Source organism: Myxocyprinus asiaticus, chromosome 10, assembly GCF_019703515.2.
Source record: "Myxocyprinus asiaticus isolate MX2 ecotype Aquarium Trade chromosome 10, UBuf_Myxa_2, whole genome shotgun sequence".
NCBI classification, from domain to species: Eukaryota; Metazoa; Chordata; class Actinopteri; order Cypriniformes; family Catostomidae; genus Myxocyprinus; species Myxocyprinus asiaticus.
The window spans coordinates 9,759,965-9,786,895 of NC_059353.1; the positions used below are offsets into that span (position 1 = coordinate 9,759,965).

A 26,931-nucleotide genomic window follows, 5' to 3' on the forward strand; every position below is an offset into this window, starting at 1 on the left:
GGGAAACTGCGTGCAGATGACATCCACCAGCTTAAGAGGGGTCTTTCTCTTTGAAGGGGTAGAAACCTCAGTCCTAGCTCGAAAGCTTTGCACGAGAGGCCATTAAAACAGGACAGTATTCGTTCAGGTCCTCTCGCACGCAGCATGCTGCTACAGCAGGGAGCCCCGCCACTTGGGATACTGCCTGCCAAATGTGTTTGTGGTCCTCATGTCACAAAAGCACACGTTTTTCCCAGAGTGGTGTTCAATAAAAAGTATTCTGCCACAGTCAGACTGTCGAGAGTGGCATGTCATGTTCCACCGAAAAAAGTGAAAAGAGTTCTAAACAATATACTCCCTGTTTGCCACGAGAGGGCGCGTCGACCCTTAAGATGTAGAGTCAGGTTGGAAACTAGCTGCCTAATTCCCCAAATTACATGCATGTGCAGTATCACAGTGGGTGTTACAGACAGTGCAGGTGGGCTAGTCTTCGGGTCGCATACTGACCCCCGAGTTCTTAGGGGGTTTTGATGTATACTGTTGTAAAAGACTCTGCCCATGTTGTAAGGGAGAAAATGTCTTCTCTTCTCAGCAAGCAAGCAATTTGCATTGTCCCGGGTCGCATACAGACCCTCGAGTTCTTGGGGGGTTTTGATGTATACTGTTGTAATAGATTCACCCCTTAGATTGAGCGTCAGGTTGGAAACTAGCTGCCTTTTTCCCCAAGTCATACGCATGTGCAGTATCACAGTGGGTGTTACAGACAGTGCAGGTGGGCTAGTCTTCAGGTCACATACAGACCCCCGAGTTCTTGGGGGGTTTTGATGTATACTATCGTAAAAGACTCTGCCCATGTTGTAAGAAAGAAAATGTCTTCTCTTCACAGCAAGCAGGCAATTTGCCCTGTCCCGCAATCAGACTGAATGTGGGCTTTTATAGCCAATATATCCTTGTCCCAAAGAAAGACAGAGGATTGCGTCCTATTTTGGACCTAAAAATGTTAAGCAAACACTTGCAAGTGTACAAGTTCAAAATGCTCACACCACGTCAGTTATTACACTCTGTACGCCACCATGATTGTCAATCGATCTAACAGATGCTTTCTTTCACTTAGCAATTCACCCAGGTCACAGAAAATATTTTTCTGAAAACGGGAGGTTTTCTTTCAGGGGAAAAGCATACAAATCTTTTGTCCTTCCTTTCAGCCTGTATTTGTTGCCTTGTATGTTCACAAAACGTGTAGAGGCCACTTTTGCGCCACCGCGTTCTCAGGTTGTGTGTATTCTAGCATACATAGACGACTGGCTTATAGCAGCAGAGAGCAAGGAATTGGCTTTGTCATACACTAATGCCTTGGCTTGACACATACAGGCTCTGGGATTTTCGATAAATCTCAAAAAGACTGTTCTATTTCCCTGCCAACAAACAAAACATTTCTGGGAATCGAGCTCGACTCCACTCGCAACAAAGCTTATCTGCAGCGACAGAGAAAAGCTGTTTCGCAACTGTCTTTCTCCGTTTCAGCTGGGCATCAAGCTGCACTTTGGCATGTTTTTGCGCTTGCTCGAACTGATGGCCTCTATGATTGTGGTAGTCAAGATGGTCCTTCTGTTAATGCAGGATTTTCAACACTGGATTCTGTCCAGTCATCTGTGTGCATTGTCATGCGTAATGGCACTAAACCCATGGAGGGATTCCCTCCTGCTCACGCAGGGGTTTCCATTGGGTTCGGCCACACAGGCAACTTACCACATAAACAATCTGAAATTATTATCAGTTTTTCTAGCCCTAAAACTTTTTCTCTCCATACTGAGAGGTCAACATGTTCTGATACGAATGGACAAATCAACGGATTTGTGATATGAGCTCAATGTTCACATCAGAATGGGGAAAAAACGGGATCTCAGTGATGGCATGGCATAATTGTTGGTGCCTGACAGGCTGGTCTGAGTATTTCTGTAACTGCAGATCTCCTGGGATTTTCACACATAACAGTCTCATAGAGTTTACTCAAAATGGTGCCAAAAATAAAATAAAAAATATCCAGTGAACGGCATTGTGACGAGGAGGAGGGCATGGCCGGTCCGTGAGGATGCACGCCCAGCGCTGAGTTGCCTAATCAGTGGAAGGGAGATAAGGAAAGAGCCGGGGATGCCAGAGGGAGAGAGAGACATACACACATTATGTTGCTGTGTTTTCAGTTTGATGTTCTGTCTAATTAAAGTCATGTTGAATGTTGTGGATCCGGCTCCCGCTTCCTCCTTTCCCAACCGAACAGAGATTCTTTACAGGCATTTTTGCAGACAGAAACGCCTTGTTGATGAGAAAGGTCAAATGAGAATGGCCAGACTGGTTCCAGCTGACAGAAAAGCTACGGTAACTCAGATAACCACTCTGTACAATTTTAGTGAGCAGAATAGCATCTCAGAACGCACAGCATGTCGAACATTGAGGCGGATGGGCTACAACAGCAGAAGACCACGTCGGGAACTTTATATTGACCATAGTGTTCCTAATAAAGTGCTCAGTGTGTGTATAAACAGAAAAGGGGGACGTGGTCCCTCAGTTTATTACAGCTGTCTCGCATGCTTTTGTGGTGGTGCGACGAACATCTGCTATCTCTCGGCGCGACAAATGTCCCGGGTCACCTGAATGCAGGGACAGATCTTCTTTCCAGGGGAGGACCCCACATCAGGGAATGGCACATTCACCCCGAAGTGGTTCATCAGATTTGTGATTGGCCAACATAGATCTCTACGCATCACGAGAAAACATGCATTGTCATATGTTTTACTAGATAAGGTCTCTGTGCATTCCTCTCGGAATAGACGCATTCGCGCATCAATGGCTAAAAACTCTGCTTACGCAGTTCCCCCAGTGGAGCTGATTAGGCCCACACTGGACAGAGTGCATTGGGAGGGTTTGTCACTAATTCTAGTAGCCCCCCATTGTCCGTCGAAAACGGACATCATCAGCCTTCTAGTAGGAGAGCCATGGTGTCTACCATTAGGCACAGATCTCCTCACCCATGCAGCGGGGGAGGTTCTGCATCCAAGGCCAGAGTTGTGGGCTCTGTGGGCCTTCCCACTGAAAGGGATCATTTAATCGCAACAGGGTTGCCTCCCGGTGTTGTTGCAATAATTAAAAGTGCTAGAGCCCTTTCTACTAGAAGCCTTTATTCATTTAAATGGCATTTATGGTGTCGTCAGAGTAAAATTATTCCCTATCAGTGTGGTATGTGCATATTCTAACATTCTTACAAGAATTGTTTGATCAGAGCCTTATCGACACTGAAAGTTTATTTAGCAGCGATTTCAGCATGTCATGAGGGAACTAATGGCTCTTCTCCTAGTGTGCACCTCTTATCGATTCAGTTTTTGAAGGGTGCGTGGTGCCTCAGACTAGCTATTAAATCAGTTGTGCCCCCTTGGGACCAGTTCTTAGTGTCAGGCACACTTTGTGATCCACCGTTTGAGCCTTTAGGTTCTGTGGATTTAAATATTTTATCCTATAAGGCTACGCTTCTTTTCGCTTTGGCTTCTGCTAAGCAAGTGAATGATTTACTTGCTCTATCGGTGCACCCATCCTGCAGTCAATTTACACCGGGTTATGACAAAGAGGTATTGCTCCCCAATGTGGCGTATATTCTTTAAGTCATGTCTGCTTCCTACAGATCACAGTCTTTTGAGTTGACAGCCTTTTTACCCCCTCCCTTCACCTCTGATGGGCAGCGGTGATCGCATGCTTTGTGCCCTGTGTGCACTTTACTCAGTTATATGGCACTAAAAGTGCAACATTATCGTTTGGAAGTAACGGCAGCCTCATGGCTTATATTGTCCTTTCGGGTGGGATCTGAGAGCTTATTCGTGTTGACTTGTATCAGAGGAATTATTCATTCCGGTATGTCAAACAAATGTTTCTTATTTAACTCCTTCAGTGTTTTTCTGGCTTCATGGGGTGTGAATATAGGTTCCATAGTCAATGTTCTTGGGCCTCATGTATTCAGACAGAAGACAAAGGCAGGCCTAACAGTCATATAAACATTCCTCAAGCCCCCTCCTTCTAAGTCATAAATTTTACTGATAAAAATCGCGCCAAAATCAAACAAAGGGAGTCCAAAACAGACTACAGATCCATGAAGCCTTGCCCTCTAAAGGATCGAGCTCTCAACTCCTATTGGATGAGGCACACAACAGAACGTCCCTCAAACATGACATCATCAGGACTTCAAATAATTCTGAAATGCTTCCAAAGTTGCTTCCAGCGACTTAGTTCACCGAATACGGACGTAGCTTTTTGCTGCTCTCCGGTGCAGCCTCGTGGCATAAGGAAGTAATGTCCGACTTGAAACTGTGGCCATACAATCTCCATCTCGCTGGACGAGTTGAGATTACTCTGTGTTCAACCGAACACTCTAACAGATCCGGAGACCACTGAGCAATTCGCATCTTCATCCGTTGGCCTACAGAAGTGAAGAGATTAAAGATTTCTCTTCCATCTTCAATCAAGTCGACATTTCTGAGTTCTCCGCCAGCCCGCCGAGAATCAACAGCCGTACCGCCCGCCGACAGCGCGAGGAAACGGCCCCCGCCATCACCCGAGCCTCAAGGAACCGGGTCAAAGTTAAAGGACGGAGGAAAACACATTCTACCTGTGTCCTCATGCGATTCAAGTAAGAGGTTTACGTCTGGGCAGAGATAGAATATTATAGTGTGTTATTCTTGTGTTTCAAGGTTTTTTTGCTTGTACAGTTTACGGACCGCCACGTCCGCTAATTATTAATACTCAGGGTATTAATTATCACGAATTTGTTTTGCTGTATTGTGGTCCAACCAAATTGGATTGTTGTGCATTTTCGCCATCGCGGGTGAGACAGCAACTGAGTTCATCCATTAGAGTCAAATAACGCAGGACTTTTACGAGTCCCGCTCGTAAAACCGCATCTCTGAGTGATGAACACGGCTGCTTTATCTCCAGCTATCGCGAAATCAGCTTTCGGGCTGTCACTTAATCATCTCTCTCTCTCTCTCTCTCTCTAACCACACTGACACACACACACACACACACACTGTCACACACACACCTTATGTGTTATAGAATTATTTTTATTTCCATATCTAATCATATCACTGTTTAGTTTGTAGTTGTAAGTCGGAAGTTTATTGACTGCATTGTATTAATTATTAATTGATATTACTGCATAAATAAACTTTGTTTATATTACAAAGAGAAGTGTTTTGGTTTGTTTTGCATACGCCTGTGTCATGCTGACGGGATATCAGTGCTCGGATTCAAACCTTCATTCATTGTTTTTTTCCCGAAAATCGATATTCTTCGGATGTCGATTTTCCTAAGAAAACAATCTAATATTAAGACTGTTTTAATATTCGGTTATTAGTCCCTGATTCCAGGGTGGTGCCCCGTCAATGTTAATCCTTATTAATATTCTATTGATTTTTGATAATTGACAATTATCTTTGAATTTGAATGATCAATAAGCTAGTGTTAATTTTAATGTTTCATCGATGTTAACAATTAACGATTATCTTTGATAAGTGTTGATTTTAAAGGATTAAAAAAAGCTAACATTGATTCTCATCAATGTTTTATTGATTTTAATAATTAATAATTATCTTTGATAATTATTAATTATTGCTAATAACCAAACTTGCTCCTAAACGTAGCACACTACATTTACTGGAGTCCCATATGAGGTTTTAATGAGTTAGATCCAATTAATTAATTTAAATATTGATTAATAACTACAGAAATAATTATTAATTATTTCTGATAGTAACACTGATCTAAACAACCAGTAAAGCCCTACAATGTGTTGTACCGAGTGAACCGACTGAAGGGGAACGTAATGCATATAACTACTGTTCCCAGGAGGAGGGAAACGAGGTACAACACATCGCAGCCCCACTTCGCCGCTGATACTGTGGAGAGCCTATTTGAATGACAGGAATGACGCAGGAGACAGTATTTATATACCTGACAAAACATCCGTCATTGAGACAGCAGTAGCATTTGTAAGTAGCCTTTTCAGAGTATTTTGCCTATACTAGGTATTTTATGCAATCGGTACAATATTCTGTCCATTATAACATTATTTTACAAACAAATAGGGTGTCACACAGCATATTGTCACTCACAGGGTAAAATTTGTATTTGTATGCACAAGCACACAGCGTTACATTTGTTATAAACAGATGGATTATTTGTAGCATGTTTTCATTAAACATAAAATATAAAAACAGTTATTTAAACGATTACTTAAAGGAGAACACTTTGAGCGGGGAGGTGTCACTCCATTCCACTCACACACTCTGGTGTGTATGTGAGAAAGAGAGGAAGGGAGGTGGGAGTGGGACAGAGAGAGATAAAAAGAGACAGTATGAGATTTGTCCATCTAACCTCAGAGCCAAGAGCAGAGGCAGTTAGTTCACTGACAATACTGGCCAGCAGACCACACGTGTTGGACACAAGATGAGGAGAGAAGAGCTCCACCTCCTTCCTCAGACTCTTCCTCACAGGAAGAACCACAATCACAAGCATCTTCTCCAGAACCTCCCGGAACGTCGTCATACCCATCAGATTCTCCTCCATCTAAACAAAATACCAAAAAGAACAAAATTTTGAAGCACACAAACGTCGGATTAAAATTTGTTTTGATAATTCTTGTTTAAAGTAGGTGTGCGAAATGGATTTCAAATACATGACCTATATGTTAAAGGTTTGACCTGTTGTAGTGTGTCCATATATCAGATGTATCCAAATCATTCTAAGCAAACAATGTTTCTTTAATCCTCTTTCTTTTCTAGATTGTTGTGAATTAAAACAACAAAAAACCATTAACTTTAAACACACCACGCCGTATTTGAACTTCAGGTGCCCACATAAGACTAAGCATGTGCACTAATAAACAGGCCACACCTTCAACGAGTCCCAATAATTTTTTATTGTCATAATTTAAAAGGACAGGGTGAGTACTCACATGACTGAGTTTCTCCATGTGTGCCACCAGCAGGGGGAAGCGGTGAGCAAGGGCCGAGTCGTTTTCCGTACTGACCTGCTTGGCGAGGGAGCGCAGCAGCACCTCTCCGTCGTACGCGATGGGCAAGATGGAGGTCAGCTTGACTGATGTGTTACACAGTGCCGACATTACTGCAGCCAGCAAACGACTGCTTGATGTGCGGAAATTCGCCTCTTGAATATCCTGCAGATCGACAAGTCAATGTTAAGATCACTAAAGCTCTTGTTGCAATTTTAACAAAATGTGCACATTTCTTTTTGAATGGATCTATTTAATTTAGTGTGCCATATATTTTAGAGCTCCTATTCATCAGAACAAAGTCTTCCACAGTGTAAAGATAAAAATAAACTAAAATGGCACCAATTCAAGTAGTATTAAACAATTCCCAAAGAGAGAGGTTGACTAATTGAAAGAACTTGTCACCATAGGGTGCGTATTAATTGCAATACACATTCAACCTCTAAAACCCTGATCCCCCTACAATATTATCGGTCGAAAGGCTGTGGCTATATACTTTGCTACAGCTACATTCACATGATTCAGGATGTCAACACACCACTTTGAAGTTTGAACTCTACAATGAAAAGCGCTGCAGAAAATGGCCGAGTTCAGAATGGCATACTACCCATACTACTCTTTTACTGCTTCTGTCATACCTATGTATATCTATCTATCATAGTCACATCTATCTGGGATTGTTATGTACAAAATAATTACGATAAAGAAGTCCTTTCTCCATCACTTGGTCATTGACTCGGAATCGCTGTTGTTGTGCGTGTTTGTGGTGTGTGCGATATTAGCCTTTCACCGATATCCATGTATATTTTACAGATATGCGCAGAAAACGTTTTTTCAGAACATAAAATGCAGAAAACAATGCTTTAGAATTGATGTCATTACGTAGTTTGTCCAGCAGAGCGCGCTCCGACTCCATTGTTTACAGAGCTGACTCTGAACTGACGGTGGCTCTGCAGACAGGGTGGAGTTAAACGGTGCAGAGTTGAGCGGTGTCTTCGTGGTAAGTTGCTAACTAGTTAGTGAAATACATACTGGAAAGTTAATAAACAATGACCCCATCATTTTCCCTTTTCAATATAACTAATATAACATTAAACTTATCCCTGACAACCATGTCACTCATGTTTATCACATCTGTTTGCGATGTTAGCCAGCTATAGTTTGTCAGTGCAGTAAGTAATGTAGCAGATTGAAATACTGAAATGATACTAAACAGTAATACTGATGTTTATTTAGCAATTTATTTTATTTTTATTTATTCTTTATTTTATTGGTCAGCACTTGACTGATACTAAACACAGTACTGTTATTTATTATGCTATTTATTTTATGTTTATTTATTCTTTATTTTAATGGTCAGCATTTGACTGATACTAAACATACAATACTGATGTTTATTTAGCTATTTATTTTATTTTTATTTTAATGGTCAGCATTTGACTGATACTAAACAGAACTGATGTTTATTTAGCTATTTATTTAGCTATAAAAGGTCTGTTTTCATTCCAGTTCAAAAATTAACTATATCGGCCACCATATCGGTAATCTGTGAATTTTCTCCCTCTAAAATCAGTATCGGTCTCAAAAATCCCATATCGGTCGGGCTCTACCGGGAACATTGCAAAAGTTCCGTCATACTCCAGCAAGTGTTCAGAACTCATAGGGAGCTGAATAAAATGTCAGAATCGAACGTCAAATTAGTAAATGCATTGATCGTGCAAAAAATATTACTAATCGTATGTGGTAATGCATTCCGACACGTCTTATATACATTTTTATGAATTTTAGTAATGAGATTTGGAGGGGGAATATGCTTAATTATCAGGAAAGTAACGTCACAATACAAAAAATATCATTAATGGTCAAAAAAAGGCTTCATTTACTTTCATTTCTTTCTTTCTTTTCATTAGGGGTGAAATATGACCCAGGCCCAGGTTTCATGACATTAACCCATTTATTATTTATAGACAGGCTCAAATGAGGCAGCATCAGCCTTGTTGCTGATTTCGGGGTACTTACAAACAACAACCTCAAACTCCTGTCTCTGTGTTATGATTAAGAGTGATTACCTGGTCGAGGCAGTTGAGTAAGTCACAGAGGCAGGCCCACTGGAGGGCTGGTGTGGGGTAGAATGAGTGGAAGCATGCGGTGAAGGTGTTGTGGCACTCTTGCAGCACAGCCTCCAGCAGCATGAGGGGCTGACTTAGATAACCCTGAGGATCATTGTCCAACTTGTTCAGGCAGTTGTCCATCCCCTCTGACAGGATCTTCTTCAGGAGACTGCGGGTCTTTCCTACACACTCGGCCAGCTTGCTGGATTCCTCCACAACTGCTTTGGTGTTGGCTAGATGGGACAAGACACAAACAGTGACACTCTGGCCCCGTTTTCAACTGGTATTAAGATGCATTTTGGGTGATCCGATCACATGTGGTCAGCCCTAAATACAGGTCTAAACTGGGTCTAAAACCACATACGAATGTGGTCAAAAACGCATGTGACCACATCACATTTGAGGTGTAAATGCTAATCCATCCTGTATGCGTCCCGGCAGCAGTGAAGCACCACCCCTCACCTGTTAATCAACCGCTGCGCTAAAACAAGTGTTTACACTGATTATGAGAGGCTTTAAAAAGAAATAACCGTCCGAACGGACAATTTTAAAAAGTGGATACATACAGAATTACGAGAGATTCACGGATCTTCTTTGGTGTCTCTGATATCAATACAGAAACACGAACACCTGAATCTCCTTTAATACAGGTAATACACTAAAATAACGTATAATGCCGCTTGACATATTGTGCTTGTGCTTCGATTCAATTTCAACTGCACCTGGGAGGAACAGCGCTCCGTTTTTTTGTTTTTTTTGCCTTTCTTTGTCTTTTCTGACTTTTTTGCGCTTTACTATCAAGCAGTAACACACTGACATAGTGAGTGATGTATGATTTCATGAAACACTCCTTTCCTAATTCGATCACAAGTGGTCACAGGAGACACATTTAAGCGACCATGTGTAAACAGCAATGTGTCTCACCTGACCACATGTGATCGGATTACCCGAGACGAATCGTAATACCACGTGTAAATGAGGTCTAAAACTTTATTTGGCAGTCTCATACTGCATACTGCATTTTGCACACAAAACTGCACATCTGAATGGCTGTCTTTTTTATTGTATTTTTTTCAGTCCAGCTGGAAGCAAAAGTCATGTACAACGTACCATTTGAGTATGACATTCTGTAATCACTGCATCTGCCAAATTTAGCAAGGTTAATGTCGTCCAATTAAAGTTTTGTTTGAGGCACTTAGTATCAATAAAATGAGATATCCACAAGCAGAACTGTTTATTCTGATTTGCCTACACATATTTTCTGCTATTTTATTAGGGCAGTTCTTGGCCAGAATAATCTGCAATGTGGCCTAGACCTTATGCAATTGGTCAAAGGTCTGGCTATGCAAGACTATTCATTTTCCAGATCATTAAAAGCTGGACAAAGGTTCTACGTAACAGCTTTCACACTGGTCCAAAGCTGTCTCACTCTTCATTACAAGTGCTTAAAGGACTTGAGTGACAGAAGACCCCGCTAATCAATATAGAATGCATCTGTAACTCAAGGGAACTCCACATGTGACATCTATTCAGTGCATAACAATAAAAGCAGGTGACACGGTCTACTAGCACAGTGTCAACAAAGTGAAAGCAGTGCCCAGCATTCCTAGTCTGATAATCAATGTAACTCAGACAGGAGTCCCATTAGCCGAACTATTTTTTCATTTACTCTCTCATTTACTACGGCAATCCCCGAAGAGACAAATACACAATCATACACATTTACAGGATAAAGTAACCCCATGAATTGCATCTTAATTCAGTCTATTACAATGATTGCATGTGCGGTCCTCGTTTTTATTTTGCACTGATTTGCTTCATTTATTTATTTTTTACACAACCAAGACAAGAGTGCGTGTTTTTATGGCGATCGTGACATTTTGCAGCGTGCAAACTGCAGAGCGCATAACTTTGCTGAAACTGATTAATCGACAATGGATATGTTTAACCAAAGAAATAATTAATGACAATTAATCAATTACTGATTAATCATGAACATCCCTAGTTGCAATCTGTGACAGGGAATTTTAGAGAAGAGGGTGAGAGATTTCAACAAATACAGTTGGCAGTGTAACATCCCCTACCAAAACTGTTGTTTCGAGTCAGTTGGAGGGACGATGCCTTAACAACACTTTATGTTGATGGTGATGTAAATATAACAGAGAAGATAAAATACCAGAGATGGGGAAGATCTCACAGATGTAGACACGCGACAGTCGCAGGCAGCATGTGCCCACAAAACGTAGACGCTCCAAGTCCAGAAGGGTGGCCGTGTACTGGAAACCCTTCAGTCCTCGGAGTTCCTCCACACCCAATACCAGTGTGGTCCAGCTCCAGTGCAGGATACTCAGCAGAGACTCGAAACACTCCTGACACAAGAACACACACACAAACAACTGGAAAATTACACAAAGATCTGAGCTATTACTAACAGGGCTGCTTCTTTCTGACTGTGCAAAGCGGATAGACCACCTGGAATAAAGCACCAATTGTCAGGAGATTTCCTAAAAGAAGAATAACATCCCATGGAACACCTTCGGCATTAGTGGCTGTGCACTGGTCCTTTCCCAATTTCTACAAATCTTCAACAATTTATACATTTTCATTTGTTTCTGTATAGCCTTCAATTAGCACACTGTTTGCTTGGCAAGATGTCAAAATCATAAAAATACTTCAGAGATTCAGCTATTATCCAAATAGTTGTGAGCTGCAGCTTTACTCTGGATGCACATACCACAGAGACAGTCCTGGCGAAAGATCGCTTGAGGATGTGCACAGGCTCACTGCTCTGCTGCTTTCCTTTGGATGCGTTCCCATCATTAGAGGGCAACCTGAAAAAAATCACAACCAAACAAGTGAGTGAAAGAAAGTCTGTACCTCATTTACCTGAGTAACCAGAACAGAACAAAACTCCTCCTGTACCTGTACAGTAGTTGAGGAATCTGTCCAGCATTCACATCAGTACCATTGTTTGATTTCTTGGAGCTCTTGAATTGAAAGACCACACTGCAGGAGAAAGAGCACAACATGATTATTATTGGCTTCTAGAACAATCATGCTGTAATAATCACAGGAGTCAAATAATGAGCTGTTGGTACCCATCGTCAGTGGTGATGGTTGCCTGGCCATGAGAGCCGCAATCACTGCTGGGTCCAGACACACGAGCCCACGCCACATACCACCAGCCCAACTGAAGTAGCACAGGCTCATCAAACATCATGGCATACTTCTCCCTGCATTCACAAAACAAACCATCACAAATCATTAGATCAGTCTTTAACAACCACATATATGAATCTAAAGCCTTTCGTGCTTGTAAATCTGGCCATTTTGAGATTATCACACACAGTATGCAGGTTACTGTTCCCAACTGGACGATAAATGGAAGTGGGGTTTTTTTTTTTTTTCAACGCAACATATGGCTTCAAGAAAAATACTGCTTTAATAAAACAGAAGAAACACAAATATGACAAAAGACACCAACGTTCAATGAAGAATTACATTTAATAATATTAATATTATTAGTACCGAGCAGCACAGTCGTAGGCCAAAACATCTGTTTCGGCCAATAGATCTCCATCTGTCTCATGGTCTCCTCCATCAGGGCCAAGCTCAAACAGCTGCAAAGACAAATGCAGCTGTCAATCACAGCTTCACAATTAAGCATGAAAAGGGCTGAAAGTAAAAACTAAGTAGACACTCAAATAGCACCTGACCTTGATCTTTGCAGTGTACTCCCCTCGGCCACCAAAAAGACCCAAACCCCCTAATAAGATGTCAGTATCAGCGCAAAAGCGGATGGCTTCTACAGAGTGTGCAGAGTAACCCCAGCCGCCTCCATGACCTACAAACACCATTGAGCAAAACGTCATTCAAACAACCTCACGTTCAGCATGCACTCAACATAAGACGATTATAGTAGCTGTGTCATAAAAATACATGTGACTTTGTATGATCTTACTCTCAAAGCGGTTGACCACACTGTAGTCCTCTTTAGAGTAGACTTTCATCACAGCCTGGGTCTCTTCCTCAGCGTTGGCCACACCCATCTTCAGCTCCTGCATAGCAGCCAGTGTGTCAAGACAACCTACACACAGAGCAAATCATTCAAATTAACCAATCACAACTAAGACATTACATCTTAAGAGTAGAGCCTGCTGGGCTGTGGGTATTTGGGCTAGGTACTGTAAGACTTTAACAATTCTGGCTCACATTCCAGTTCCTCTTAAAGACACCTGTTCCTTAACGATTCCAATATTGATAAAAATAAAATAAAAATGTAAACTTTTTTTTTTTAAATCAAATTCTATATTTGCTGTTTTTCTTAAAAAAAATTGAAAAGTAGGCTATCACTTATAACAACAAAATTAATTATGTGTCGAATATGACTATTACACAATGTCATAAACAGTGTTGGGTAAGTTACTCAAAATAAGTAATCTATTAGAAATTACTAATCACGTCTCAAAAAATGTAATCCGATTATTTTACTGATTACTTCATCTAAAAAAAGTAATCTCATTACTTATTTTACTTTTAAGTTACTTTCTAAATCACTTTTCCTAGAAAAGCTTTTGGTTTTCCACTAAAGTTCAAAATGTCTATATTTCCTCATTTACAGTCGCACACCTCGACCAATTCAGTAAGAGTTCAATCATTTCAATTCAAACAAATAACTCATGATTTTGAAAAAATGTGTGAGTCTATTTGACCGAATCATTAAACAATCCCACCAGGATTTTGCGCCACATTTATTGACTATTGCAGCTCAAAATGACAGAATTTGCTACGTCTTTTCTCAAAAATGTGCAATGCTATTTGCTTTTTTGTGTTGTTTTGCAGTGAAGTCACAAAAAAATCATAGTATACTTGTGTAATTTGTTTAAATGACAGTATAAGTGCAATTACCAGTAAATATTTTAGGGAATAATAATGATATGTAGTTATCAAGGAGAAAATAATAAATACATAAATACCATACATTTATGAGGTGAAACCCATGATATGGCCAATACGAGTTCAATAGAAGACCCTTAATCTCAGTCTCAGACAATGCAAGTAAACTTTGGTATGGTTAAAATAGACCTACAATAAAAATGTAAACTAAAAACACAGATATATAAATAATCAGAACTGTTGCAATTATTACATCGCCTGACAGCGATCATTTTATCTAACTGTGATTATTTGAGATAACTGCAGTTATTCAGCACTTTAAATCCTATATCCTATATTATTTTAAGTGAATATATTACATGCTTTTGTGTCTCATTTTCCGGTGCAACAGTGCATAATGTGAGCACTCCAAATGAACTCTGACCGTCATTGACCTGCACTGCACACCGTACTCAGAGCAGCTCCTGAAGAGTGTGTGGAAATTCAACTCTTATTTGTTATGTATGCGAGCCATCAGTGGTCCTGCAAAAGTTTAGACAAGAATTTTGATAGTGACACAATAGGATCTAGCGTCTAGGCTCTACAATACGGGGCACTAGACATCCCGTATGGTATGCCGTCATTTCGTCCAAAATACGGGATTAATGTGGGACAGTTGACAAGCCTATGTGGAGATGATAAAAGGGCGGCTGTGCAGTTGGAGATGTCTTGACTGCGTTACGCAGATTTTCTTTTTGAAATTTTACAAAATTGCAAACTACAGCAAATAATGAGGAGAGTGGTTGAATTTGCATTAATTCTTGCGATCTCAAAATCCTGGAGGGACTTATCAAAAAGAACATTCATGAATCGGACTACACTGCACTATATGCTGTCATTCTTGAAACCAGTGAGAACAAAGCCAGAGTTTTGTACCGTGGTGTTCAATATACACCTGGGTAGCTCAGTGGTAAAAGACACTGGCTACCAACCCTGGAGTTCGCTAGTTCGAATCCCAGGGCGTGCTGAGTGACTCCAGCCAGGTCTCCTAATCAACCAAATTGGCCCGGTTGCTAGGGAGGGTAGCCACCACACAAGCTATGTCTCCGTGGCAATGCGCTCAACAAGCCACGTGATAAGATGCGCGGATTGATGGTCTCAGACACGGAGGCAACTGGGATTCATCCTCCACCACCCGGATTGAGGTGAATCACTACGCCACCACGAGGACTTAAAAAGCGGACTGGGAATCGAGCATTCCAAATTAGGAGAAAAAGGAAAAAAAAAAAAAAATACTAATATCATTCAGATCCAGGATTTTTTTTATTTTATTTTTTTATGCTTCTGAACCTGTTCTTGGTTCCTACACCTAGTGGGTGTGTCTTAAAACTAACATGAAGTAAGTGGTTCAGAAAGAGCAATATCAAATGAATCTCTTTTCCTATCTGTTCGTCAGCCACACAAATTATGCAGAGTGCCTTTCCTTAGATGATGTCAGTCAAACAGTTCCAATTTCTATCTGTACATCTGAAGTGAATGAGAAAAAGCTAGCAAGAATGCTCTGCCATAATGTAATGTCTATTCTTGACAGGTTTTGATATTCTGGTTAAAAAGAGAGTGCTGCAAAGTTAGAATGAGTGAGAGTCACAGGATGATGTTGTACCCAGGATGTGCAGAGCTCCATGGGAGCGGGTGGTGGTGGCGTGAGAGCCCGAGGGAAGAGCCAGCTCAGGACTGAGGATGCTGCAGAGGGCCTGGATGTCTGAGGCAGGGGGCACACGAGCATCTGCTATTACTGCGTTATAGCAACACATCTCTCGTGTAGATGGTAAGAACCTGGAAGACAAGCAAGATGGTTTGTCATTAAAGGACAAACAATTATAATCGAATGGGCCTTCAAAACTGATCAATGAACATGCACAAATATTATTTCCATATTATCCTTTTATGATGGGAGGAAGAAAATAATACAGAATCGGATAGACATCAGGGTGAGTAATTGATGACAAGTTTTATTTTTGAGTGAACTATTCCGTTAAATATTCTTTTTGTCACCACTGAATACATTTAAATGACAATGAGAAAGTGTGTACAGTGCTTTAAGGCCGAGACAAGAACCTAATGACATGCTGACTCCATGCGCCTCACCTCCAGATGACATCATACACAGGGTCCAAACAGAGGCCGAAGCCTTGCAAATCCTCCTGCTCCGAGTCATTGAAGGTGCGGCAGCTCCCATCCAGTTTGTTGATAAGGAGGCATTTGAAGGGAGGAGGCTCAGATACAGATGTGGGAACCAAACCTAGAGAACAGAAGGGATGTCAACAGTCAAGGTCTTCCATAAGACACACAGAGAGTAGCTTAATACAAAGACCTTTTCAAGAATGAGAAAGTACCAATTATATGTTTGCTGGCAAAAATCTCAGATGTGGCCAGGACGTGGGAGTTGATGAGTGCCTCGTCGATTCTAAGGAAAGTCTGATCTCCACTGGCTCCGATCCACGTGGCCTTGCGGCCGTACTTGGCGCCAATGTTGGGCATTGGAGAGGGTTTGGCGTTCCAGTAGGGCATGTCTAGAATTGGTCGCCCTAACTGCCCTTTCTGTTAAGACAACAAAATATATATCTTCAAGTTCCCAATCAAAATAAAAGGCCAATGTATAACAAATCTGAACTGAAGCTTCATTTCAGGGGGAAAATAGCTAACATACAGAGAAACTCCCAAAGGTGAAGACCTGTCCATCCATGAGAAGCACTGCAGTGTGGTTACTGCCTGCTGTCACCTGAGTACTGGAGCCAGACAGAGCCTGAACCAGAGTGGGAGACCCCCTGTGTGCAGAGCCAAACCAAATGAAATTAATATGACTTGGAAATTACAATTATAAAATTCCCTTATATTTTCCATGAGCAAGGGAACCCTGATTATAACAATCTAGAGGGATGGGAAAAAAAATAAAAATTAAAAAATGTTTTTTATGACTTTCAGTTCCGTTAATGATTTTGGAATTGAAATGGAATCAGTACCTGAATAATTTCATTCCATACAATTCCCATCTTTATTAAAGCTTCATTACCTAGAATTAACATCTCCATGTCCGAGTTGCCCATGTTGTCCATATCCAAAGGTGTAAACATCTCCATTCTCCATTAATACCACTGCAAAAAAGAGGTTTACCATTACAAACGGACAGATAGTAATTCAATGTATTATTGTCACATCTAAAAAAACAGGAGCATAAAATATTGATCCAACATATGACAAGAAACATGAACAATGGCCTCCTGTCAAGTTATGAAGGTCAGAAGTGATATTCACTCACCAGAGTGGTGGAAGCCACAGCTAACCTGCATGGCTCGCAGCTCACAATCAAAGCGCATGGCCCCTGGAGGATAGGTAGTGATCTTACTGGCATCCTTGTCCCCTCGTTCACTGCTGCCATCTATAACACAGAATAGAACGTGAGTCTGTGCAAATGGATGGAAAAGTGCGGACAAGGACAGAAGGAAGTGATGAATGGCTTAAGGTAATGAGTGAAGCCAAAGCCAGCAAACCACCTGAGAAGAAAAATGAACTGGTGCCTCAGAGGAAAAAAAAATAGAGAAAAAAAAATAGAGAAAGGAAATTTAAAACAAGACACATTTACTTGCAAAGTAAAACAACAAGGTATAAGGCAAGTCTTGTTTTCAGAGAAATCTAACAAAATTTGAAATTGAAAACACGTTTTTCCTACCCCACTGCCAAATTTTTTCTTGTGTAAGGCGTAAACCTCACTCAATTTTGCTTAAGTTCTTTAACAAACAAAATTATAATAGCCAAAATAAAATGATTTTTTGCAACGTGGCATGCACTGACAGTGGAAGAACAGGAAAAAAGTTGTGCAGGTTGCGTTAACTGATACTTTTCTGCCTTTTACTGAATTTTACAAAACTGACTTAATAAAAATGCTTTCTATCATTTTAACAAAAAAATAAGTTTTCTGGTCCACTGTGTTTCCCCACTTTAGAAACATTCTCACAGTAAACGATGCTAACAGGGATTAGAAGTAAAGAAAATGTTTTCATGCCTCCTGACCACAGAGGGCGGCTCAGCCTATGGATATTCTTGCTGTGTATAGCGGGGATCGAGATATAATACAAAGAGATGCAACATATGGCATATGTAATGGTCCTTGGGTCTCTGTCCCGAACACCTCTGGGAGGCCCTGTCAGACCCATGCAACTCCAACCTGTTCCAGGGCCGCGACCCACCAAGTCATCTACTCCCGACTCTGCCTTACTGCCTGGGACAGATGAATATGACAGCGGGGACAGATGAATATGACAGCGAGGACAAAGCTTATGATGATGTTATCTCTATGACTGCTACTACTTCTTTTTCTACTCCAGAGGAAACCGAGACCTCAAGATCACACCTGGGCTCTACTCGCCTGTTATCTCCCTTGCTCGATGACGTGCAGCTCACTGCAAGCTTGGACGAAGTGGATGATACGCAAGCGAGTGGCTGTGGATTAGTATCAGCCATTATCACTTTATCCCTGGCACAGTTAGGTTTGGAGCCAGTGCAGCCCTCACCTAGTATGAGTGCATTTTCCAATGCTCATCTAAACAAGCGCTAACTTCTATTCCCAAATGTTACGCATGTGTGGAAGAATTTGTTACAGCTTTTCAAACAGCGGCTCAAAGAATTCACCCGCCATTTGTTGCTCACGCTATGATGAATATGGCGGACCCTGCACAATTTGGCCTGGATCGTGTGTAGCCTCCTTGGTAATCTCTCCGGATAAGGCAGTTGGTAACGAGGTTCGATGTCCCAGCATGCCATGTAGACACACGGATGGTGACATCACGAGAGCGCAAAATCACACTGCCTGAATCGGCCGCATGGATAACACACTCTCTCACCTCCTACTCACAGAGGATTTGGCTGTGAGTCAGTCAGGTGCCGAGCACTTTTTAAGGGATGCGATTGGGTCAGCACTGCAAGGTTTGGTCTTGATAACCAGATAGTTGGGACGACTTATAACAATGCTTACACGAGTGCAACCCAACGCATGGCTTGCTCAGACACTCCTCTCGGATGCATGTAGGTCCAAGCTCTGGAAATGACCTTTTGTACCCGTCCACCTATTTGGACCCGCAGCCACTTATGCTTTAGAGCACCACACACGCCTGAGTCTAGATGGCAGCAGTTAGGACTTCGCAGGCCGGATAGATTTTGACCCACACAACAATCAGGTCCCCAATTCACGGTTAATTATGGTGCTGCCAACCCCGCAGGCAAAGGACCTCTGCAAAAATCATTTTCGGCAGTCCGGCACCAGCCATTATCTGCGCACCGCCTGCGTCATGGTCCATGCGAAGGTCACCCAAAGGTCAAAGACCGCGTAATGAGTGAGTACATTTTATTTAAATATATATATATATATATATATATATTCTTGTTGCACTCTAATCTGTCTGGAATACTACTATCTGATGCTAGTGAAACTTTGTAATGCAGCAGTACTGCTGTCTCCTTAAGATGAATCGCTTATGATGTATTACTCCTCTTTTGTAAGTTGCTTTGGATAAAAGCATCTGCCAAATGAATAAATGTAAATGTAGATGGGTGCAGGTCGATGGCTGGACTGTACTCAAAACACCAACTTGGCCAGACCCTGGTTTGCTCTACTGTTCTCCCTTATAAGGGGGACTCCATGGCCTATCCCATTAAGGAAGGATGTTGTCGTCTCTGCTGGGGGGTTGTGGCACACTCAGCCTCTGTCAACAGCTCGGGGTGTGGCCCCTGGGGCCAAGCCCTTGACCGACTTAAATCTTTCGGTTCAGAATACATTGAATAACACTAGGGCGTTGACAACTAGAGCCTTATATGAAAATTGGTGAAAAATATTTGCGCCTTAGTGTACTGAGCGAATTATCGTTGCAACGCAGTGTTTAGTTGCACGGATACTACAGTTTAAGCAAGAACTGTTGGACAAAGGAAGATCTCCTCACAGGTGTGACACTCTGGCCTAATCCATAAATTCTGCCTAAAGTATTTTCCCTGCAGTTTGTAAACCAATCAATAGATTTAGATGCCTTTCCAGACGTGTCAGATGAGCACAGCTCACTTTTGTGCCCCGTGCGTGTGCTTTGACATTATATTTCTGTTACCACCTCAATACGCAAAACGGACAAACTGTTTGTCTGTTTTGGAGCGCAGGGCTTGGGGTCTTCGCTGTCAAAGCAGTGACTGTCACATAGGGTGAAAGAGGTGATTTTACGCATTCATTGTGTGGCTGAAAGTTTCCTAACAAGTCTGGTGTGGTATCACTCGGTCAGGAGTGTCACACCTTCATGGGCCACCATTAAAGGAGTCTCTCTCATGGACATCTTTGCAGCAGCAAAATGGTCATCCCACTATACCTTCAACAGATTCTACCGCCTTAAAGTTTCTACTACAGTCTTTGGCTTGGAAGCAGCTGTTTTGTCTGCACCTGAATAGCCATTTTGAGGTAAGTTGTCCTCCTGACACTGTTGATATTGGTCATCCATAGACTGAGCCACCCCCTGGCAGTCAGGAGGCATGAAATAGAACATAAGTTACGAATGTAACTATGGTTCTATGAACGCTGGATGACCGCCAGAGTTCCTTGTCACCTGGACATCCGCAAGAAGTTTCCAGAGGAGGAGTGACAAGTGTCACGGCATTTTATGGGGGGGGGGGGGGGGGGGGCTTTGTCGCATCTCTTTGTTAGTATTTTGTCTCAATCCCCACTAAGCGTAGCAGGAATATCCATAGGCTGAGCCGCCCTCTGGCATTCATAGAACCAGTTACATTCGTAACTTACATTTTTAAGTCAATAACTTAAAAGGGAGAGAGACACGAGTGAGGATTTGGGGAGAGAAACAAGATATTCCAAGTTCAATCCAGTGGAATAATTAATGGTATATTGTTCATTAAGTCAGTTTAACCGCAGTGTCTGTTTTCTTTCAAATTGCGATGACAGAAGAGTAAGAGAAAAGGCCAGTGATCTCAATGCCACATTAACAGTACAAATATTGTGCATCATTTTAGTTCTTTAAATCTTTATTCACTTCAATAGTGTATGTTTTGTCTAGTCCAGGTCATTACAGACTTCAACTCGAAAATAATATAGGCCTAAATTACCAAAGTTCACAACCCAGTCCTTCAAAGTGACTGATAATGATTATGTGTAGCATAATCTTTGACTTGGAGATGAATAAAGTGAGAAGTTGATTCCCTCTCCTTAAACATTTTCTTTCTCAGGGGTTAATAAAAATTGATTTGTCATCGATTTGTGGCACAACCCCAATGAGGCAACACATGAAAAGTGAGACTGATTCACTCCACACTGATTAAAATGGAGGAGACCAGCAAATGTTCTGCCATACAGTACAAATCAAGTCTAAGGTAGCAATCCAAAAGTGAAAGGATTGGACTAAATTTACGTCTTGTAATCTTAAAAACACTTTGATCTAAAAGCCTTATACTTCAAAGGAAATTTAAGATATAAAAGACAAAAAAAACTGTGCCTGTGTATAAATTTCTTTACAAAACTGAAATTATACTTTACCTAAATAGATAAGTTGGACTAAGTTTTGATGACCTAACTACTATTCTAAAATGTGGAAAATAGTAATAAAGAATGAGAAAATATGTACAAACATTTGACTGGCAATGCAAGAATGAAGACATGCATCTTCGCAATCAAACTTCTGCATGTGCAAATATATATATATAATAACGTAAAGAGTAAAACGGAGAGTTCCATGCAACACTGGATTGGTTGGATTGATCGCACAAGAAAACGCTTTCAGATGGAACCTTTCAACGTGAAGATAGGCCTCTCTGCGAGGCTATTATTTAAATGTTTCAAAATAAAACTACGAGGCATAGTGTTCTATTTATAATGACCATGCATTGGGATTTATTTTAGACACTTCTGAAAACTATGCTTGAACCAAAACTGCAACTTAAAAGTCAGTCTGAGATGTGATGACAAAAATATTAATGACAAAAGAGTGCCTGGTTCTATTTTAAGCCAAGATATCATATTTGGCCACTGTCTTTCCCTTAATAATTAATGTGCCTTTCTCTCTATTCTTTTTTGTTTAACAAAAGAACTGAGCACAACATACAACAGAGCCAATTGACTCAAGTTAGAGGCACTTTCCACCAAAAGGTTTTTTCTTTTTATTCCAACAAATGATAATTGAAAGCATGTGCTTAACCTTCAGAAATATTGTATGAGCTGTTTGTATTTTCATTTTAAATGAGGTTAGCAATTTTTTCAACCATATTACCAAATTTCGGGACATGCCTAAATACAGTTTTAAACACTGATTTGGGCGATTTTGTTATTTTTGAGCAAAGTACATTAAGTAAACAAAAATGAAATAGACAAAAAGTATTAAATAAAAAAACTATGTAACAGGGTTGCACATTTAATGCAATGTGGTCACACTTTACAATAAGGTTGCATCTGTTAACATTAGTAAATGCATTAGGTATCATGAACTATCAATGGACATATGTTTACAGTTATTACTCATGGTTAATGTTAATTAATAAAAAAACAATACGGAGCTGTCAAAATTAATGCGTTAACATTTTTTAACGCATACATTTTCCTTAATCGCGATTAAGGCATTTACCGTTAATACAGCATAAATCCGCAAAAACACTGGTTGGAAGGGCAGAACCTTTGTGATGTGTCCGCCCGGAGTCTACAATGACGCACACACCTGTGATAAAGTGATGAGGAAAGGAGCTCTTAACGCTATTTGTTGTACAAAACAAGCCTAGATGGAACTAGTATCAGAAATCATGTATTTTTCAGCCTAAATAAGGTGCATTTTAATTAGCACAGAGGCACGCCAAGTCTTAACTATCACCAACACGCAGAATGAGATGTTTTTGTCAGCAAGTGCTTTTCATGTGGAGTTCAAAGCGGCGCTAGATGCTGGTGCTGACGCCCTGACGTCAATCATGACCACGGATTCACGATTGCTGTTGGAAAGCAGATAGCCACAGAAGGGCTGGGCAATTCATCGAATTTCATTTTCAATTATGATTTTTTTTTTTTTTTTAATTAAATTTGTGTAAAAATTGTATTATGTGTTCCCATGCTGTAGAAAGAACCCAAATTATGTTACTTCTTGAGTTTCACAATTTTATATATATATATATATATATAAATATAATTTTTATTTTTTTGTGTGTGTGGTAAAAATCATGCAATAACAGAGTTCCGTGTAAAATGTGGGCCACAGCTAAACATAATATTTTTGTTAATATTAATTAAATAATTAAACTAAATTAGCTTTTTAAATATATATTTTTTGTACTACGATTAATTGAATAATTCAAAAGAATGTCAAAATTAGGACATATTTAATAGTTCTCACAAATACGTGTTTTGTGCTTATAATGTAAGTGTAACCGAATTGTGAAAAGTGCCTAGAGGAGAGGTAAGACCAAGAGTAATTCTTTATTTTTTCACCATTGAGACAGAAGAAGAGAGAGTGAGACAGTGAGAATCTTAACTGTGTCTAGAGAAAGCTGGAAGAGGCGACAGGACAGAGTTTGCGGAGGAAAGGGAGAGAAAGGGGCATTATGGGGCTCCAGGTGGAGTCTGTAGTACCTTTCAGTTTCTCCCGCATTAGCTTAAAGGCCTGAAGGGGTCTTAGTCTGGCTAGCACTTGCTCACGCTGGTTCATTAAAAGGGGACCAGGGAAAACAAGGGGGCCTGAGGGGGGGAGACAGAAACCTTCACATGCATGGGGCAAAGTATCTTACAAATGGAAAAAAAGCATGGTATACAACACATGGTTTATTATGAATACACAAGCGAGAAGGGAACATCCACAAGCAACCCACTCCCAGAGGAAACAAGCTCATGTGAGGGTGAGGGTGGGGGTATTACTTAGAAGCTAAATAATTCTACATCCTTGAACCAGAGGAAAGGAATCATAATGGAGAATGCATGATGTGCTCATAATCAAGGTTGTATAAGATAGAATGTGAACTGGAAAATGGTCAATGATGAGATGTGTCTGAATGTGAAATCCCAAATGCCAAATGCAAGCAGATTATGGTGCAAAACTTTGTGACCTGAGTTAACAACATGATAAGGGCTGGGCAATATAGATAAAACATTTTATCTTGATATATTTCAAAATTGTCTGATATTTCTAGGTTTTCCATAACTGTGGGAACCCTGTAGTAAAAAAGGCATGTTTTCCACAATGTTTTTCACTAAATCAACAAAGTATCACATTTAATTATATTAGTTTAATTGCACCAATATAACAATACATAGTAAAATACAGCAATATTTACCAACAAATTTCATACATGGAAGATACCACGTAGAAATATCCGTGAACATTTCTAAGCAATGCAAATCAACTTGAATCCGAATTTTGAATTGATACACTGCCAGTTTAAGCTGAACTTATTAAGTGAGGCTATTAATAACATCGTAACACTAATGTTATATAACACTATTATAACATAGCACGGTGTGAAGCAGAGTATCTAAAACCCCCATAACCATGGTAAAATCACTGTAACACACATACATGAGTGGCTTATAGCTTTTATAAAACAGTCGCAACAGAAATATGACATGAGAAACTAATGTTTAATAAACATTTCAATTTATCATTAATGATAATCAGAAAAAAAATTCCTTTGCGAGTAATACTGTTCATTTTCCAGACTGTAGATGTTTGATGTTGCCTTACAAATCAGCAACAAACCTCGAATATATAATGAATATTTAAAATATCACCCAGCCCTAGTAAAAACCCTAGTTCATGTAGTAAATTCTGTGAAGATTTGGAAAATTGCTTCATAGTGCTGTAACAACACATCATAGTTCAGGTAGGAGGTGTTTGTGTGTGTGTGTGTGTGTGTGTGTGTGTGAATTTTTCTGGGGTGAGCTCATGTAGGCATCATACCTCTGCCCTCTTCCAGGCGGTGTCGGCGGTTGATGCGTTGTCTCTTCTCCTCCTGTCGAATCTGAATGTGCTCCTCTATATTGACGCCTGGGGGGGGAGGGACAGGCACAGCTAAAACAACACAGGACCAGCATGGACGGGGACAAAGGAGGAGACAAATGAGAGACAACACAGGCAGATGAATGATGAGCATGAAACGTAATGCAAGACAGTGAGAGACAAAGAGCAGAGAGGTGATCACAACAATACAAACAGATAGTACAGTACTACTCAGGGCTCCAGACTGCGACTAAAATGTGTGTCTCGCACCGCTTTTCACCCTTTCTGTGAGAGGGTCCTCGCTGCAGACTGTAGCGCGATGACGTAGTTTATCTAATCCTCTGCATAGTGGATGATTGGTTCTTATGCGTTACACTGAGTACATTATTACTTAGTATTCAAGTATTACACTGAGACATTTGTTTAATATAGCTTTTAAAAATGGTCATAACCATGGATTTCGTAAATTACTTTTCCTTGTTTATCTATTCACCCACAGAAAACAAATATATAAATTAAGCAATATACTCCTCACTATAATGTACTCCTGATTTTAACATCTCCTCTGCTGTGCATTGATGCCATGGGGTGAATTATTTGTATTTGTATATTAACATGTGGTCAAACTTCCTTGGAAGTATAAAAGTGAAATTAAAGTGAATCTGGAGCGCTTTGCTCACCACACAGAACCAAATGGAGCACATCTGTTACTCTGAGCACGAGATGGAGTTGTGGAGCACAGAACCGCTCTGAATACACTGTAATAATGCTTATACACAATATAGACAGGACAGAGCAGTGTGCCTAGTCTTTGAAGCGAACAGCCTGATTTGTCTATTAACTTAATTAAATCGTCATAGCCTTTTGCGGTTAAATAATCGCACAATGTCATAGCACGATTTTATTTTAATTAATTGTGCAGTCCTAATATATAAAAGTGTGTTTGTGTGCTATGAATATTTACTGCATTAATGACCGTTAAGTACGCTACAGTAATAAAACATTAAAATGTGAATACGCATGCGCATTAAAACATCCACTACGTCACTAAAATCCAATACGCATGGGATTAGATCCACTAAGTCATCGCGCTTCAGTCAACAGCAAACACAGCGTGAGCCGTATACAAATTACTTTTTTGAACCGGGTCTTTACTGTATAATGAATCACCTGACAAGAGCTCGTTTGAACTCAGGAGCTCAGGTTAGCAGTTTGAATTCGAGTCACTTTCTCAGCAAAGAATCAAGCAATTATGTGATGTGGCAGCTAAAACAGCCATTTGGCTCCTAAATGTTTCAGTTTAGGAGCCAATGGCTCCTTAGTCATTTTTTTAGTCTGGAGCCCTGCTGCTGTACTAGGCAAATAGACAAACACAACATTGCCAAAGCAGCCAGTGACTGATGATCTGAATTTGGGCTGGGCCTGGGCGGAATGACAGTATACCGTAACTGTATATGACAACCATAAAAAAAAAATACAAATAAAAAAAAACTCACAGATGCATTTGACCTTATACACAAATTATGCTTCACACAGCGATAAAAAAAATACTTCCAATTATGACAAGCACGAGTCTGGTGAAACAGCAGAGTTTTTAATTTGCAATTGGAGAACGTTAAATTTAAGGGTAGCGTTTAAGTTATAATTGCATTAAAAAATGCTGTTTTCTAACTTTCTCACATTCACACACACAGCCCCATAGGGAGAGAGAGTGAATCCTCACACATAACGGCCTGCCAGCCAATAAGTTATGTAATGTAATTAATATTTACAAGCAAAGCTTATACCTTTGTAGGACTTGTAAATTACAGGGTAAAGACAGCTTCCATAAAGAATGTGAGATAGTTTATGTGCATGTCATATAAGATATATTGTTAACACTTTATTATAATTTTCATCAATAACA

At 40.4% G+C, this 26,931-nt stretch overlaps 1 protein-coding gene across 14 annotated transcripts in view; it reads right to left on the minus strand.

Annotated features, from left to right (window-relative positions):
- LOC127446741 (E3 ubiquitin-protein ligase MYCBP2) overlaps positions 1 to 26,931 on the minus strand; it is a 155,032-nt gene that overhangs the window by 65,170 nt on the left and 62,931 nt on the right. For 11 of the 14 annotated variants that reach the window (XM_051707895.1, XM_051707891.1, XM_051707888.1 and 8 more), the window contains 18 exons: positions 24,987 to 25,097; positions 23,666 to 23,770; positions 17,339 to 17,458; positions 17,093 to 17,174; positions 16,730 to 16,847; positions 16,416 to 16,620; positions 16,168 to 16,321; positions 15,683 to 15,855; positions 13,106 to 13,231; positions 12,861 to 12,988; positions 12,673 to 12,764; positions 12,243 to 12,377; positions 12,067 to 12,150; positions 11,879 to 11,975; positions 11,321 to 11,513; positions 9,103 to 9,377; positions 6,977 to 7,198; positions 6,397 to 6,588 (listed from right to left, as the gene is read on the minus strand). In XM_051707895.1, the coding sequence (XP_051563855.1) occupies positions 6,397 to 6,588; positions 6,977 to 7,198; positions 9,103 to 9,377; positions 11,321 to 11,513; positions 11,879 to 11,975; positions 12,067 to 12,150; positions 12,243 to 12,377; positions 12,673 to 12,764; positions 12,861 to 12,988; positions 13,106 to 13,231; positions 15,683 to 15,855; positions 16,168 to 16,321; positions 16,416 to 16,620; positions 16,730 to 16,847; positions 17,093 to 17,174; positions 17,339 to 17,458; positions 23,666 to 23,770; positions 24,987 to 25,097 (2,612 nt within the window). The remainder of the gene's footprint in view (positions 1 to 6,396; positions 6,589 to 6,976; positions 7,199 to 9,102; positions 9,378 to 11,320; positions 11,514 to 11,878; positions 11,976 to 12,066; positions 12,151 to 12,242; positions 12,378 to 12,672; positions 12,765 to 12,860; positions 12,989 to 13,105; positions 13,232 to 15,682; positions 15,856 to 16,167; positions 16,322 to 16,415; positions 16,621 to 16,729; positions 16,848 to 17,092; positions 17,175 to 17,338; positions 17,459 to 23,665; positions 23,771 to 24,986; positions 25,098 to 26,931) is intronic. The other 3 variants (XM_051707889.1, XM_051707902.1, XM_051707894.1) reach the window with 2 other exon arrangements.